Consider the following 18,138-nt stretch of genomic DNA (forward strand, 5'->3'; position numbering starts at 1 on the left):
ACAAAATACTGAAGTTGCCTCACCTGAAAAATAGCCACTTTTTTTTAGCACACATCAGTGCAGGGGGCAGTAGAGTGAATTCCATAAAAAAATCAAATATTAAAAGCTACGCAACTAAAGATAAATAAAAACCCTGATTCCAGCTGAATTCTGATTTGTGGAAAACTGAGAAACTCTCTTTTATGAGGGAGTATAGCGAACATACTAAGGTTAACTGAGTCATTTATAACAAATTTTACAATTTTACATTAAAAAGTTCAAATTACAGGAGAACCCGTTGTGGCACGGTGGTTAACGAATCCAACTAAGAACCTTGACGTTGCGGGTTTGATCCCTGCCCTCGCTCAGTGGGTTAACGATCCGGCGTTGCCGTGAGCTGTGGTGTAGGTTGCAGACGCGGCTCGGATCCCGCGTTGCTGTGGCTCTGGTGTAGGCCGGTGGCTACAGCTCCGATTCGACCCCTAGCCTGGGAACCTCCATATGCCGCGGGAGCAGCCCAAGAAATGGCAAAAAGACAAAAACTAACAAAACAAAACAAAACAAAAAAGTTCACATTACAAATAGGAGGTACGGTTCTTCCTTTGCCATGAGATTGAAGCTGTTACGGGCACCCATTTCCTCATCGTCACCATACCTACTCAAAGGAATACACACATTCCGTTCAGCACTAATTTGGAGTTTTTCTGCCATTCAGCTCAGAATGTTCCACTCAGGATTCATTTAGAATTCCCATAATCACAAGCAGGGCAGGATGCTGCAGCTAAAACACCTCCTGAAATAAAACTTAAAAGTCATTGCCTGCTTTTTCGAGCATGACCCTGAAACGCAGACCTGCGTTCACACGAAAGATGCACACTTCATGACACGTTGAGAGTGTTTGCTTGACTCAGAAACAGAACCGCTCTGAGCGGGAGGTGTACGCGTGCTTCCCTGTAGACGTGGACCCTGAACGACAGAGATGCTGTCCTGTCTCGGGACTCACCAGGGACGTCTCACGAGGTGCCGGCTCCCATTCTCACCCACAGGATGGTCCGTGGCAGGAGGGCTGGGGTCACGCGCCCTCGCCCACCGCTTGTCCAAATCACTGCATCACCTGCGCAGTTGGTCCAAGGACGTGAAGGCGCAGGGGTTCCTGCCCCCACTACGGCCACAACCCCGGGGTGCTCGGTTCCTCCCCAGCTGCTGCTGGTACCATTCGGGGAAACGCTACACGCTTCCCGGGGTCAGGACACAGGGCTTTCCTTCTGAGCTCCCTCGGCCCTCGTGTCTCACGAAGCCTCCAGGATGCTGCTTTCCTCGTTTCTCCCTTTGTACCATCTCTTTACAAATCCAGTTTCCTAAGGGCTTACGTTTCTTAGTCATCGGTTTATTTTTATCATGTGTTCCTGCAATGAGTCAGAATGTTTTCTATTTTGACCGGAAATGACAATAGTTCAATAATATTTCTGAATATGTGTGGCTTTTACCATCCTGAGCTAAGTGCAAAATATCCCAAATAATAATTAGAGCCTCTCAGTTGACTTAAGATAAAACTCAGTCGTCTCGGCGCTGAGGATGCCGAGCTGCAGGTCCACGACTCCACTGGCAGCGGAGGTCTGACGGCAACGTTTAGCGACTTAGCGACGCGCCCCCTCCTCCCTCGGGCCTCCTGTGTCTCTGCTCCACCCAGCCTCCTGACTTGCTCAGCAGCCCCTAAAGTCAAGCAGTGTTCACGTCAAAAAATCCACACGAAGTGAAAGCCACCTGTCCCTAACAGGTAAGAAACGATTTTAACAGAGCCGACAGTCCCCTGATGGCTGCTCTGTGATTCAACTAGTTGGCAGCACTGAATGTGGGCGCAATCCCAGCAGGACCTCTGCTTCTGCTGACGGTCCCCGGCCCAGCCTCATTCAACGTCCCGTCGCCAGGGACTCGGGGACGGCAGGCCGGCCCTCTGCACGAGAGCAGCCTCGCAAAGTCAAATCCCGGGATCCAGAACCACAAAGCCGGTCTTGTTCCCTCCTCACATGTTTCCAGAGAGGAGCATTTGCCCAAGAGCCGGAACAGGTGAGCAGCCGGGAGGTAGGTGCAGAAAGGGGCTGGACGTAGGCGTTTGCACGGCAGCAGCAGCTCTGAAGGCCATGGGCTGGCTGGACCTTGGGACGGCAAGGCTCTGCCCCCAGATTCTGATTCCAAAGACACATTTGAATTCCTTCCATTTGTGGGATCTCATCCCGTTTAAACACTGTTTTAAAAGGGTGGCTTTCTGAGCAATTAGGGGATGCATTTCTGGTGGAGGAAACCACAAAACACAACGGGAGGCGGAGGGGGAATAATGCGCCCGCGGTCCTGAGTGCTTGGTTCCAATCCAGCCTCGCTCAGCGACACCGACGCACTGCCAAAGGGCCCGAGGAGGGGCAGGGTTTGCCGCGAGGGCTGGTGGGCCGAGAGCGCTCCTCTCACAAGCACTGAGCTCACGCAGAAGCGCCCAGGGCAGGAGGCCTGCGATGCGTGCGGCTGGAGGAGCCCGGACAGGGGTCAGCTCGCTGCAGGCCCGCGCGTGGGCAGCAGGCCGGGGTGAGGGTCCTTCAGCGCCGGTTCGACGGGCTGGGCTGCACTGACCTATCCCTGTGCACTGGCACTTCCCAGAGCAGAGTTCACGATGTGAGGTGGCTTCGCTTCAGCCAGGGGTTGGCGGGGTGGGCGGGGGGGGGAGACAGAGACAGAAAGAGGCAAAAAGAGAGACAGAAGGGAAAAGAAAGAGGAAGAGAGGGAGGAGGAGGGAAGGGCGAGGACGGAGGCACAGAGAGGCCCGATTCCTCCACCCTCTGTCGCCCTCCCCTTCCTGCTCCTCCGAGAACGATGCCCCACAGTTGACCCCGGGCTCCGAGAGCAGAGGTCCCAGGAGGCCCTGCCTTAAACCCAGCCTCTCCGTCCTTCCAGGCCCTTCTTCCAGGGAAAGACGTCCTGGTTTCCGTCAGGAGCCGCCTGGCTGCTCTGCCTCCTACTTTCCGGCCAGGACGCGTGAGGGTGACCAGAGTACTGTGGGGACCCCGGGGGCGTGGCGCTGTCAGAAGTGGGCGGAATGCGGGTGACAGCACAAGCGGCCCTCGCCAGCAGCTCTGTGCCCCAGGCGGGGCCTCGCCTGCCCAGGCCTTGGCATGCTCCCTGCACAGCGGCTGAGGGGGGACCTCCCGCCTCCGGGGCTGGAAGAAGCCAGCAGAGCACAACGAAGACAGGCCGCCGAGATCGCTGACTCACTGCAGCTCGGGGCGCTCAGCTGTGGGCTGCTGAACCCCCTGCCCACAGCCCCTCGGCAGGCGAGTGTGTTTTATCTGTCAAGAGGGTGACACGGTGCTGGCCACACACAGCAATGCCGTCTCTACTCAGAGCAGATGGTCAAAATGCCCAGCCACCGGGGGGGACCCCTCTGGCCCCGCGACTCGGCTTCCTGGGACCACTTTCACTCGGTCATTCCCTCCACGTGGTCACGGGAGAAGCACCACCCACTCTGGAGTGACAGGCACTAAACACAAATTATTCGGATGCCCACATGACAAGCGTGTCGGCAGTGAGCGTCTGTGCCCTGTGCTCGGACCCGCCAGCAGCCCTGCGGAGGCCCCACCACTGCACCCACCAGACAGGCGAGAGCCTCAGACCAGCGGGGTGTGGGACCGGCCAGGAAGGGGCAGAGCCGGCATCCCGGCCTGGGCTCTGCCCGAGGGGCTGCTAACCTGGTCCAGACGGTCCCGGCGGGCCTTCCTGGGAGGAGCAGAGGGGCACAGGCAGGAGGTGAGGGAGCCACGAGCCCACCTGCGGCGAGAAGGAGCAGGTCCCGGAGCACAGCCATGCTTCCCCTGGAAACGCCACATCTGGGTCCCGCGCACACGCTCCCAGGCGGGCGGACAGTCCTCGCCTCGGCCTCTGCGGGGCCAGCGTGGAGCCCGCGTGCCACGGGCCTGGGCGAGCCCGCAGGTTAATGCAGCCCTGGCCGTTCCGGGCGGCTCTGTGTGACCTCAGGCCTGTCACCCACCCCCAGCTGTGAGCAGGCCCAGGGGACGGAGGCAGAGGGGGCCCGGGCCGTCTGCAGTCAGAGTCCCCGAGAACCAGCCCCCGGCCGCAGCCTGCCGTGGAGGGCCGCCCTGGGGTGCGTGCCAGGGGCGGGGCGGTCAGAGAGCAGGACCAACATGTACAGTGGAGCCGATGGGCCGACTTTTAATAAATCAGAGGGCCCCGGGCCCCGCGCCCCCGTCCACCTCCCAAAGGTGATGGGGACGCACGTCAGGTGATGTGTGTGTCAGCAGCTGCAACGACCCTGGGAAGCCCGAGCATCGAGTGGGCCACGCCAGCCTCCCGCAGAAGGGATCGCTGAGTCCGGGGCCGCGCACAGCCGGCCCCCCCGCTGGACCCCCATCCAGTCCGTCTCCCAGTCCTCAGGGCACAGCAGGACTTGCTCCCTGGTTCCGGCTGGTCTGACCCAAAGCGACTCCACGACAGTGCCTGCCAGGTGTCAGTGGATGGGGCCCGCCCCACTGAAGCCCAGCGCTGCCCGAGCAGGACAGGAGACGCCCGTGTGCCGTGGGTGTCATACGTGGGCTGTAACAGACGGAAGGGACACGAGCTGTGTCTTCTGACCTCAGGCTTCGAGGACCTTCGCTTTAGGGAATCCCGGCGTGGACGTCACCAGAGAAGGAAGCAGGAAGCGTCTGCATTTTTGACCTCGTGCCTCAGGGGACATGAAAATAGGAAACACAGGCGTGTCCTGTAGATGCCCGTCCCTGTGAGTAACTGGCAGGAGACCATTACAATGAGTGACCCCGTCCAGCCAGGGAGGCCCCGGGGTCCAGGGAGAAACTGACGCCCTCCCCCTGGAGTCCTCCGTTTCCCGGCAGGTGCACCTACGATGCCTGGGACGTGACAGGGCTCGGCTGTGGGCCCAGGGGACAAGACAAGCAGCTGGCCTAATGCAGGCTTTGCACTAACCTGGGCCGTCAGACAGCCTGCCACCCACACCAGCAATAGGTCTGCCCTGCAGCCACTGCCCCGGGCTTTGGTGAAGAGATGCTTCCCTGGTGTGGACTCAGAAGGCGCCGAGAGAGCCTCCTGCCCTCGGGGCTCCTTTCCTCCCAGGACCTCAACAGGCCAGAGCCTCGCCATCAGCCTTCGAGCTGCACACAGCCACCCTACACGGTCTCCCAGGGGTTCAGGCACAGCCATGTGTCCCCAGGGATGCACGGGGGACCTACGAGCAGGGGGTCAGCTTCTTCGGCAGCAAAAATCAAAATCTTCCTGACTCAGGCCCCACTGCCTCTTGAGACGTGTGGAGGTTATCCCCCAAGAAACAGACCTGGCCCTCAGCAGGCAGCCGCCTCCCCAGCCTGAGCCAGGAGCCCAGCCGAGCAAAGACTCCCCCGCTCCTGCCGCCCCCCTTGAAGTTCACTCCGTCCCCACCGGCTTCCTCTGGGCAGAAACCTCCGGCAGAGCAGCGTTTTAGAGCTTGTGCTTCTGACATGACAGCCTGCTCCCTGCAGTCCAAACCCTGAGCACAGACTCCATCAGCCCGGCTGTGACCGGGTCCCCCCGGAGCCAACCTCCAGGGCTGTGTTCAGCAGCGCCAGGCTCCAGACTCCGGCAGGTGGGCACAGCTGGGCGATGGGTGAGGCAGTGGATCCTCAAAGCAGCAAAGGCAGCTCGGCTGGAGCTGCCAGCATTGCAGCCCACGGCCTGGGGACGGGCACTGCCCCTCTCAGCCACAGGCGTCCTCTGGGGCACAGCTGGCCAGCCCGGGGTGGAACGGCAGGTGCCTTGCCAAGTTGACAGCAGGGGACTCTCAGGCCAGGTCCCCTCCAGACCATGTCCCCACCAGACCACCACCCAGCCCTGTGCTGGGCGCCCGCCCCAGGCCCAAGCGCCCCCCCAGGCAAGCTCTGCCTGTGGCCCGTGGAGCCCCTGGGGTACTCCCGGCTCTCAGGAGCGGGGCGGCCCTGCCGCTTTGAGCACTCGGCCTCCACTGGACACCCAGGGGCCCCTCCTCATCTCAGGGGCTGTCCAGGCAGCTCGCGACTGACACAGAACCCAGGCGGGCTGGCCAGGCTGCTTGAAGGAGACCCAGCCAGGCGCTGTGTCCCTCCCCTGGGCCGGCGAGTGGGCGGCAGCAGTGGAGTCAGGGACCACCATCACCACGGGCAGGGGGCTCTCAGGCGCTCCCCTGCCCCGGGGCACTGGCCTCCTCACCAGCAACCCTGTCAAAAAGGGGAGCCCTCAGGCCTCCCCCAGACCCACCAGGAGCCCGTGTTAGGAAGCTGCTCCGAGGCCTGAAACTTGAGCCCGGAGCCCTGGGGAGATGACGATTGTTCGTGCGCTCTTTCTGTCATCGCGGCCTTGTCTGCGTCCGGTCTGTGGCGCCCCAGCGGCTCCCTCTTGCCCTGGGCCTCTCACAGCACCTGCTCGGTCTCCCACTTTTATATCTCCGTGGATGCGGACGCCAGGGTCGACGTGCTCCCACCGGCAGGCCTGGAAGGCCATGCCCATCCCGAAGGAAAGAGGGGGTCCGGGGGCGCGGTTATTCTCCCTGGGTCTTTTTTCTTATGTCGTGACCCCGCCTCTGACTCGCTGGGGTTCCTGGTCAGACGGCATCAGACAAAAGGAAAGCTGGGAATTCATGACCCGCCGAGGGGAGCGCCCGGCTCACTCACAGCTGGGACTCCCTCCTCAAGACGGTCAGAGAAGATTAGGTGAGTCACAGGAGTTTCTCTGAAAAGTGAGACATCGTGTCCGGATGTACCTTCCATCCATGCCCCCTTTAATGTCTTCGTTGTACACTTTTTCACGTTGGTGTCTGAGTAGCGTGTCCTTCGACGACGAGAGAAAACACACACCAGCACCGTGCCTGCCAAAGCGGCATCCGAAGTGGACAACAGCGGTATAAATCCTCCCAACACGTGGCCGTGCACGCTCACAGTTTTAAAAGAGGCTATAAAAAAAAACTGTGCCAGAAATTCCCTTGTGGCTCAGCGGGTTGTGGATCCGGCGTTGTCCCCAAAGTGGCTCGGGTGGCCGCTGTGGCACAGGTTCAGTCTCTGGCCCAGGAATTTCCATGTGCCACAGGCGTGGCCAAAAAACAAAACAACACAAACAAAACAAAAACCCCTGTACTATTTGTTAAAAAAGAATGAGAAGGAAAACACACAGAGCTGTTTTTCCTGCACAGACACGGAATATTTCTGGGCGAGGTAATCCCTTATTAATATGACGATTGTTATTATTATAATTATTTTGCGTTTTAGAGCCGCGCCCACGGCATATGGAGGTTCACAGGCTAGGGGCTGAATCAGAGCTGCAGCTGCCGGCCTACACCACAGCCACGGCCACGCGGGATCTGAGCCGAGTCTGCAGCCGACACCACAGCTCATGGCAACACGGGATCCTTAACTCACTGAGCAGGGCCAGGGATCCAACCCACATCCTCTTGGATCCTAGTCCGATTCATTAACCACCAAGCCACGAAGGGAACTCTCTATCCCTTGTCTTTTAAAACAGTTCTATACACCAAGACCCCACCTCTAAAGGACCTCAACTTATTTTATAAAGTTTTATTACATATTCCAAAACACGAGGGAAAAGCCATTTACGGCCTTGCTGTGGAAAAGGACAATTTATAGGGTACTCTTTTAAAGTAAGGCAAGATGTACTTACAAATCAGCCCCCCAATTAAATGTCCAGTCAAGTACAGCCAGAGCAGATCGCAGCATAAATCAACCATCGGACACCAGACAGTACTGGTTTCCCGAAAGAATAATGACACCAACATGGGCTCCACCAGGGGGATAAGGTCCAGAAGCTGGAGCTTTCACCAAAATTTGACACATGCGGTGTCGGCGTGTGAGACGAGGCCTTTCCAGCTCATCATGGACGGAAAAGGAGTCTCCTCACTACTCCAGCAGCCCTGTGCCGGGGCGTGTTAGGAAGCTCTGCATTTGGCCCTGAAACCGCGCCCCCTGAGCGGAGCCGAGCCCTCGCCCCGCGCTCACCCCACCGGAAAAGCCGGCTCCGTCTTCAGCGCATCGTCTGCTGCTCAGTCCCGCTGTTTGCTTGCACATCTCTGTGCCGACAGGTATGGAAATACTGGATTTTAACAACGATCACTTTCAGGAAGAGAACGGTGAAGCCTGAAGCAAAACCATCCTGACGGGGGCAACACGTTCCCTCGGCTCTGCAACCTTCCCAATCCAGCAAGTGACTCTGAACGTGCGTTTCAATAATTCCTACAGAGAGACGCTGCAGGGGCGCAGCTGTGTTGTGGTTTCAATATGTGGGAATTCCACTGATCTGGATGTTTCCAGCTTCTCAGCTACGGAGGCCCTGTCCTTAGTGGCGGGGCAGTGCATGCGTGAAAAAAACAGCTTCTCGCTTATAAAGCGAACATTTTCAGGGCTCCCCAGGATACCCATGCAAGCAAGGGGTTCTACGATTTCAGGTAGAGGATGACACTTCAGGCATGGCAGGAAAATGCCAAGACCGTGGTTAAGGTAGTGCAGATAATACACAGAAAAGTGATTCGAGCCAATCCAAGACTCTCTTACAGCCAGGCCCCCCCCAACCCAAGTTCAGCAGCCGGTCAGAACGCACAGGAGCAGAGCAAACAGCCAGAAGCCACCGCTAACTCACGCGTCCCCCTGCAGAACGCAGTCTCCTCCATCACGAAAATCAAAGAGCAGATGCCGTCCCACCCTTTGAGAAAGCACTCGCTCTCACACACTGGCTGTGGCTGCGGCCAGCTGAACCTGGGGGGCCTTCCCGCTCCTTCCCCAGAAACATGCTCCCAGCGACGGACCCTGGTGTGGGTGGGTGGGGTGTGGACACAATCCCGCGCCCCGGTTAGGGCTGTTTCTCGTCTCCCCTGGAGCCCGAGGTCTGTGGCTTATGCCAAACACGCAGCTCAAGCTGAGTGACTGATGAAGAGTCTTTGGGTGTTGTCACATCAAGAGCTCCTGCACGCAGGCTCAGCCTGGCCATGCGGGAGAGGGCTGCGTACTCCTGCCAGGAGAGCTCTTGGCCCGGGCTCAGGGTTACGGACGGAGATGAGATGAAAACCCTGAAGCGATTTCCAAATAACGGAGAGCGGGCGAGCTGCAAAACTCCTCCTCGGAAAAAAAGTCCTTTGCTTTTTAAGCTCTACTCCCGCGCTCAGCAACGCCAGCCTTCAAATCTTCAGAAAGAAGAGGAAAAGAAGAAACTCCCCAGAGAATAATACAGATGAGCTGTGCGCGAAAGGAGACACGAGGCCAGGCCCTCGCCAGCGCAAGTCGGAGGAGAGGCCCCAGGGGCTTCCTGGTGTGGCCCTGACCTTCCGAGCACCCCTGGTGCAAGCCAAGCCCCCCTGCAGACCCAGGGCCCAGCCCAGCAGGCTGGGAGGTGGACATTCCCAAGGCAGGGGCAGGGAGGCGAGGCTGGAGTGCGTCTGGGTGGAGGGCAGAGAGCAGCTCCCTGGTTCCAGATGCCCTCAGCATCCTAGATGCGGGTGGTCTTCTGGAAGCGGGACACAGCCCTGCCCCTGCACACACTAGCCGGCTTAGGGCTCTTTTTCAGAACTGTCTCCTCTGGACACCTCCCCACGCCCTTTGGGACCCTGCAGAGAAGCTCCAGGCCGGTGCTAAGTGTGCATCGACTCAAGAGCAGAGCGGATCGAAAGATCCAGGGACCCAGCTTCGGGGCGGCGGGGGGGGGGGTGGCGGGGCGGCTCCCTGCACCACCACCCCCCGCCCCATCTCCCCCTGCCACCTCACCGCTGTCCTTCCTGTCTGACTGCCTCTGCAGATCGGTGTTTGGTTTTGACTCTGAACAGTCTGGCCTGTTCCAGGCCCCAGTGCCCTCACCCAGACGCGCTCGCTGGAGCTGTGTCCCTGCATCGGTTCCCCCTTGCCGTTCACCGTCCCACCCAGGAGCCACGCAAGCACGCGGTCTATCCGCCAGACACCAGTGGACATGCGCTGGCTGGCAGGATCTGGTCATCACCACCAGAGCGCCAGGCACACTCTCGCGCACGCCTCCAACTCTAAAGTGGGTCTCTGTCTGCTCGTCCTGCCAGCTGCCTGCAGGGGTGAGCTGGCTGTGTGCGGGCGCACCTGTTCCCGCTGCATCTGCCGGCGATGCTGGTGTGTGTTTCCCTGGTACTAACGAGCCAGCACCTCCTGCTGGGAGCACTGGTTCCTCGGATTTCCTCATCACGAGAGGCTGGCCGTGCGGGAGTCTGACTGCATTTCTGCCCCGTTGCCTCTTTCTCTCATTTTTCTCATGGATTCACAGGAGTCTGGGTGCTTTGCATGAATGGCTTAAAAACATGTGATTGTGATGTCAGGACCCCCCTTCTTTGAAGGTCTTTCTGGGAGGACTGGGGACACAGAAGCTGGAGTGCCCTGCGCCCCTGAAACCAGCCACGAGGGGACGCCCGGCCCTCCCCACGGGCTGCAGCAACGTGTGTCACACACATGCATTCTAGGCGACCGTTACTGTTCACTGCTCAGGGTTAATATCTCCTTCTGATTCTCTCCTTCCTAAAGGACGTACTTCTGTAGTAAGCGCGGCGCGAACTCTAGGGCCAAAGGTCACTGTTGACTGCTGACGTTCACTCATTTTTAATAACTGCTTGAAAATCATTCCCGCCCTCTTCAGACAGTGGGCAGAGCATCCAGCCACCACAGGTCCTGGTCAGTGCCCAGGGGAGGGAGGAGAACGGCCTGGGGCTTTGCAAGTGGGAACCGGCCGGCTGAGCGCCAGGTCAGGAGAGGCGCTACCGTCCCTCGCAAAGTGCTGCTCATGGTCCCGCTTTGCCCCCGAGATTTGTGAGGTCGCCAGCCTCTGGGAGGAGGCAACCTCACACCGTGCCAAAGCCTGCCACCAACTCCACGTGCGTGTACCTGAGCCCCCAGAGCGCCCCCTTGAACTTCAAGGTTCGGCCAACCATCCCCCACAGCCACCCTGTCCACACGTGTTCCCAGCGCGGCCACCTGCTCTCCCCTCCCCCGCCCACATTGCTGCAGAAGAAAAGCATGACTACAGCTGGGGATTAACAGAATTTTTCCACAACTCTGGCCAAGCCACAAAACCAAGCCACGGAAGTGAAAGGAAGGCCCTTTCCCAAGGGCGGCTGACCCACCCACACCCCCCCCCCACCGTGTCCTCACAGACACCCCCTCCCCACCCCTGTGGCGTTTTCCAGGCAGTAAACGCCAGATTCCAAGCAAAGGGGTGGGGGGAATCCTCTCTCTTCCATGGCCCATCGCTTGAACCAAAAACCCACGTGGGCAGTGAAAACATGGAGCACGTCTCCAGAGCAAAATGTTTCTGCGACCTGGTTGGAAAAAATCATGAGGGGCCAGCACAGCGGTTCGATGCTAGAAACTACGGGTAAGAAATCCAGCCGGTTTTGCCCATGGTTTGCTAAGAAAGCTCTTTCAGACGCCACTTCGTGTTTCAAAGGGTGTCACTAAAGCCACAAAGACGGCTGTCTCCTCTGCTTTCTCCTTTGTCAAACAAGGCTCAACGCGACCCAAAATGCTGTGGCCTCGTCCAAATGCAAAACGCATGAGCAAGCCTCTTCCGGAGGAAGGCCCACCTGACAGGCTCGTTTCTTCCATTCACTCCCTGACTTTTAAAAGAATTATTAGGTGCAAACATGAGCTCACCAAAAATACACCTTCAGCAATTTTTTAGGTCTTGGATGACAAGACGGTTTTAAAAATAAGTGTATCTGAATTCCACATTGTGCCTGCCCCCCCGCCGCCACCCCGCCCTGCCGGCTCTAAGTGATGACCCGTCACTTGAAACACTGGGTTTCATGTAACTGCTGAGTACGGCTGTCATCGTTCGAGGCAGTTCCGAGTTCTGCGTCTCGGCTCTGAGTGTCTGAACCGTGAACAGAATTTCTGATTATAAGATGCCCGCTTCTGAAGCAGAAGAGAGGTCCAGGAGTCCACCCTAAATACAAAGGTTTCGATGTGATACAGGGAAATTTCGGACCATGTCTTGTTAGGTAACGGCGTGTGTGTCCTCAGTAAGCCTAACTCGCAACACGACCGTGAATTTCTTCATCGAGGTTCTGACGGGTCCCCTCGCTAATGAATCGAAAGCTCAAGCTGCGGACCATTTTCAAATAAAAAGGACCTGAATTATGCATAACGTTTTGGGTAACATATTAATGGGAAACAGACCACGTTATAGATTATTCTCCCGCCAATGGCATTACCTTCAGTACACGAAGCGCTCGTCTGAGGAATAAAATAACACAAATAAACCATCTGGAAAGGGATCTGTGAAGAATGACCCACTTTTTCTTTGCAAACATATACATACGAACCCAGAAATGTTCGCGCTTTTTGCCAACGAAAACATTTGGCCAGGTCCACCGCTGACCGCCGTCTTTGTGGTTATTTCTAAAAACTAAGAGTCCCGACCTGCCACAACCGATCATGGTTCAAACCCAGATCTCGCATTAGTAAGCGCTCTTACAAACGAAGCTTTCATAATGTGTGGGGCTTTGTCCAGTGACGCAAATCCATTCCCACTGTTCCTCAGAACTCCTCCGAACCTGAATTTCTTGTCAATGATGAGCAAACAGTGGTAAGAGGAGCAGAAAACCGGGCGGTAATGTCAGGAGCAGGCTCACCGTGTAAATCAATCTGACCTACCTGGACACCTGGGCGTCTTGTGGGCCACGGCGGTGCCGCTGATGGGCCTCCCGTTGGGTGTGACGCACCAGCAGTAGCCCGTGTAGCTGTGACACTGGACCTGCAGCAGGGACGGGATGGGCGGTCAGTGCGGGCGGCGCCCACGGTCAGCCAGGCCCACCCCACCTCCCGCAGCATCCATTGCAGTGAATGTCCAGGACGCCCCGCGCTTCCCAAGCTGTGGCTTTGGAACAGCTGACTAAAGGCCGTGTGATGCCCTGGAAGTAGGGCTCTTAAAGAAGAAAGGGCTCCAAGCCGTCTACACTGAGCGCTCGTGCGAGCCGGGCCTAAACTGTGTAGTTCCTACTCCTCTCCTCCTTCCGCCCTGGAGCCCAAGCCCTGGTCCTTCGGCAAATAGGCACCAAGGAGTTGGGAGTCCCCCATCAGCCAGGCAGAGCTGGGGGCGGGCGTGGGCGCGTGGCGTGGCCCCGTCTGCTCCCAGAGGAAGCTGTCCACGGTCCCCCAGGGGAGGGCGGACAGCGCGGCCGTGAGGGCAACGCCTGAGCCAAGGAAGGGGCCACGCTGTCTGGGCCGGGGGCCGGGGACCTGCTGCCGGTGGGAAGGCGGGATTGCCCCTGAGACGCCGCCCGCTCCTGGGCCCCGCGGCTCGCCTCGTCTCCCCTCGCCTCCCGGGCGGACGGGCCCCGGGGCGCGGCGGGCACACCTGGCTGTAGGTGCCGTCCTCGTTGCACTCGGGGATGAACACCTGCTGCAGCTCCTTCCGGGCCTGCTCCTGCGTGTACTTCCTCTCGGCCACGCACCGGGACACGTCTGCGGGGGAACGAGCAGAGGGGCGGTCAGGGGGCGGCGGGGGCGCGGCGGAGGGGCGGGGCCGGGGGCCAGGGGCCGCTGGGGGAGGAGCCTGCGGGGGGCGGGGCCGGGGCCGGGAGCCGCCCCTGGGCTAGAAGGTGGGAAAGCGGACTCTGCTTCCTGGTGATGAAGAAACACGAAACACGGGCCGAGGCCTCTTTCAAGTCCAAGGATGCCCATCCGAGCGCAGGGGCCCGGCCACCCACGGCGTTGGAAGCCAAGGTGAAGAGCAGACCGAACACCCCGGCTGGAGGGAGGGGGTGCGGGCAACCTGAGGGCACATGACCCCAGCCCTCCGAGACAGCCCAGGGGACCCGGCCCTCCATTCCCGCTGCTGCTCCGACACCCGCAGGAGCTCTGGCGGGAGCCCAACGGGACAAGGCGGGTCTTCTCAGGCCCACAGGCCAGCGCTGCAGCGTCCAGTTCCCCTGAGAAGCCATCAGGCTCGCGCCCTCGGCAGCTCCCCAAGCGCAAGTCTTATTTCTTGGGACTGTTATGCCATGTACCTCATTTGAATTGTAAAAGTTGGAGAGAATGGCTTTCCCACTTTTTCTTAAGTGTTTCCAGATTTAAATTACATGTTGTCTAGATCTTAAAGGCCCTTTGGACGCTGAGAGCTACTTCTTCAAACGTGTCCACTGCCCAGTTTCAGAGGGTGACTTTCTGATTGCCTGGTAGTAAACCCCCCTGGCTCCAGTGCAGTGCCATCCTGGCAGCGGCTCCCGTGCCTCGGGCCCCGGGCCCACCTGAAGGCAGGCTCTGTCCCTGCAAACCTTATCTCAGGCTCTGTGGCCACACCGTGGCCATTGCCCCAAGAGGAGGCCTGCGTGTGAGAAGAACACCTCCACTCGGGCCCCCGGGCCTCACGTCTTCGTATGCATTGGGCCCGGCCAGCCAGCAGTCAGCAGCGACGTGTGGTTTTAAGGCAGCCTGTGTTTTAGCCAAGAAGAAATCACTGCTCTGCTGGACGTCCGACCTCGCTTCTTTAGTACAACCTGCGGTTTGACTGTGTCTAAAAGGAAAAGTTCCAGCCTGCGAGGTCTCACGAGGGGACAGATGGGGTTACAAATCACCTTGAGTGTTCGAACGATGGTGGAACCCACCAGAAAAGCATAACTGCCCCAAACAAGCTGTGGGCCTCCTTCCTGGCTCCAGTGCCTTCTAGAAAAGAGTCCACATCTGCCACTGATCAGATAACTCTCAAATTTGTCACACGGATTAAATTCCAGGTGTATGGCTGGCATATCGCTGACCAGTCCATCACAGGAAAGCAGGAAGCCTCTGCAGCAACCCTCTGTCAAAAGCCATCAGCCAGCCCCTGAGAACACGCCGAAGCCCACCCACCTGCCGCGGCTGGGTCCTTCTGACTCCGGACAGCCTAAACCAGGGCTCTGCGCTCTTGGGAAGAGGCTGAACAGCAGCCCATCAGACAATCCTGTTGAAAAAGGACCAAAGCAGGAGGGAGTCCGGCCCCACCTTCGTGCCACCTCCCTGCGTCCTTCCCACTTCGTTCTGCGCTTTACTGTGGGGAGAGCACCTAACGTGAGACCCGCTTTGTGGGAATGTCTGCAAGGCTCAGCACGCTGCCGTGCCCCACATGCCCTGCTCGGCTGCTTGGAACTCTCCCCGTGTCCCCAACGTCCCTGTCACCAGATGCGACTAACATGGACACACCTGAGGCTGAATCAAATGCCCTCTTTATAGAAATCGAATATGAACACAGCCAGAAAAGGTACGTTATTGCCAGCTCTGCCATCGTTTTTAAACGGAAGGGAAGGCTCCGCGTCCTTGCGGCCGAGTCCCGGGCCGCCCGTCCTTCCCCGCTGGATCTTCGCTCCTCATGCCTCCCGTGATTTGACTAAAACTCAAGCAGGTCCTTAAATGTCCAGTGGCCCAGCTGAGATTTCACGCTGGACAGTTTATTTTTAACTGTTGGAAAATTAAATCTTCAAAACATGAGGAGCATAATAATTGGTTCTTACTGTGGTACGAAGACTCAGAACCCAAGATCCATCATCTTAACCCCTTGGCAGTGTACCACCCCCGGGCGTTCAGAACACCCACGGGGGGTGGGTGATCACTGCCTCTGTCCATCCCTGCAGGAGCCCATGAGGGGGGTCCCTCACCTTCCCCCCCAACCCCCATCCCCCTCAACAGTAACCTAGGCTCTGTCTCTAAGGATTTACCAATTTGGGGCATTTCACATAAATAGAATCAAACCAGGTGATGGCATGGCTTCAAGGTCCATCCATGGCCTCGCATGTGTGTCATTCCTTCCTCGAGCTGGCTAATGTCCGTCACGGGTCACACCACGGTGTGTTATCTGCCCGAGGGCAGGTGGACGTGCCGGTTGTCCCCGCCTTTGGGTGACCTTGAATAATGCCGTTCTGGGCTTTCAGCTACCAGGTACCAGGTTTGTTTGAACTTCTGTTTTCAAGTCTTATGGATATTTGTCTGCAGGGGGACCTCTGGGTCCTGTGATAATTCTGTTTAATTTATTTATTTATTTTTTGGGGGGGTCTTTTTTTTTTTTTTTTTGCTATTTCTTGGGCCGCTCCCACGGCATATGGAGGTTCCCAGGCTAGGGGTCTAATCGGAGCTGTAGCCACAGGCCTATGCCAGAGCCACAGCAACACCGGATCCGAGCCGCGTCTGCAACCTACACCACAGCTCACGGCAACACCGGATCGTTAACCCACTGAGCAAGGGCAGGGACCGAACCCGCAACCTCATGGTTCCTAGTCGGATTCATTAACCACTGCGCCACGACGGGAACTCCGATTCTGTTTAATTTATAGAGAAAACACCAAACTGTTTTTCTCAGTGTCTGAACCACTTTATATTCCTCCCAAAAATGGACATGGGTTCCGATCTACCCACATTCTCACCAATATTTATCTTCTGTCTTTTTCAGTCCTAATTGTCATAGCCACACTAGTGGGCATGAAAGATAATACCGCATAACTCTTTGGCTCATGGTAAGTTTTAAACTATGGTCAATTTTTACCTCATAGGAAAATTCGGCCTAACTGAAAACTACAATATTAATATTTGAATTAAATCGAAGTGTTAATTTAGTCTCCTTATAATTAAAGACTTTCATCCCTTTTTATTAGACTAAAGGAAAACTCTGATGCAAATTTGCTATTTCATAGAAACTTTTTGTTCTTTTCTTGAAAAGCAGAAACTTTACGAACAGTTTCTTAAGACTGGGTTTAGCACGGTATGGCTAACAACAGGTTTTTAATTAAAAAAATTCTTGAGGAGTTGTGGGTTAATATGAATGCGTTTTGTAAGCCATTTATGTAACTGGTTGTAAATTGCTTTCTCGTGATTGCAAAGTAAAAGATTCTTTTTCCAACGAGATCGCAAACACGTCTGTGCATCGAGGGATATTAGTCACCAACTGTCAAGATGCGGTGCTTGCTCTGAACTAGAAAGAACAGCCAGGTTTTATAGTGGTCATTTCTAACGACGGGAGGCAAATCATTTCCTACTCTGTAAAAATCACTCAAAGCAGGATTAAGCCATAATTGGCAGAGACAGTTTTGCTGCACCTTTGATGCAGAAGAATTTGGGAGAGCAGCAGTTAAAAGGACCGGCCGAGGCTTGGCCAGGACGAGGTCACGGAGCGAGTTGACAGGTGGTCCTGCCCTCGACCACCCCGGAGCCGGGAGCTCTGCTTGTGGGGCCTCCTGCCTTCGTGCGGGGCAGCGGGGACGTGCTCCCCAGAGGAAAGCGACTGACGGTCCCTTCTGCCCCTGTGCTGGTTCAGGACACACGGCTCCCCAGAGCCCCACCCAACAAGCTCCCCGGGAGGCGGGGGCGGTGGGGATGCAGCGTGACTGCAGCGTCCTGCTTAGGAGACAGCCAGGGAAGGCTTCTTGGGTATCTTTCTGCTCCACGGACCTACTGACCCGGACCTGGCAAGGCAATGACATGGCGACATTTCTGAGCCCCGTGGGGTCCGCTCTCTGGGGACACACAGTTCCCGCCTGGGTGCCCTTGGCCAGCACAGACAAGGCCAGGGTCAGAAGAAACACAGCAGCCCAGGAAGCCAGCTCTCCCATGGTCGCAGAGGCGAGAGCCCCCAGGGAGACAGGCCTCTTGTTTTATTGGCCTCAGTGAAGGCAGACACTGTGTTTCATAAGTTAGAACATGGTGCCCACCTGTAACTTCGAAGGCCGGACTCTGAGAAACATGAAGAATTCTGGCTACAGGAGTTCCCTTCATGGTTCAGGGGTTGATGAACCCAACTAGGAACCATGGGGATTTGGGTTCGATCCCTGGCCTCGCTCCATGGGTTAAGGATCCGGCGTGGCCATGAACTGTGGTGTAGGTCGCAGATACGGCTCGGATCCCACGCTGCTGGGGCTGTGGGGCTGTGGTGTAGGCCAGCAGCTGTAGCTCCGACTGGACCCCTAGCCTGGGAACCTCCATAGGCCGTGGGTGTGGCTCTCAAAAGCAAAAAAAAAAAAATTCTGGCCACAACTTTTTTTGGCATAAACAACACATAGGGAAGTGCAGCGACCAGCAGACTGAGGCCCCCGTCCTCCGACCGGCAGCCGGGCAGCCTGGGGGCAGCAGAGTGAGTGTCCTAAGTGTCCCTCGACTGGAGATTTAG

At 57.3% G+C, this 18,138-nt stretch overlaps 1 protein-coding gene across 2 annotated transcripts in view; it reads right to left on the bottom strand.

Moving 5' to 3' along the window:
- Nucleotides 1-18,138, bottom strand: part of SMOC2 (SPARC related modular calcium binding 2) — a 138,046-nt gene that overhangs the window by 71,703 nt on the left and 48,205 nt on the right. For both annotated transcript variants that reach the window (XM_047769723.1, XM_047769722.1), the window contains exons 3-4: nt 13,369-13,475; nt 12,666-12,765 (exon numbers count right to left, since the gene is read on the bottom strand). In XM_047769723.1, the coding sequence (XP_047625679.1) occupies nt 12,666-12,765; nt 13,369-13,475 (207 nt within the window). The remainder of the gene's footprint in view (nt 1-12,665; nt 12,766-13,368; nt 13,476-18,138) is intronic.

Source organism: Phacochoerus africanus, chromosome 2 (assembly GCF_016906955.1).
Source record: "Phacochoerus africanus isolate WHEZ1 chromosome 2, ROS_Pafr_v1, whole genome shotgun sequence".
NCBI classification, from domain to species: Eukaryota; Metazoa; Chordata; class Mammalia; order Artiodactyla; family Suidae; genus Phacochoerus; species Phacochoerus africanus.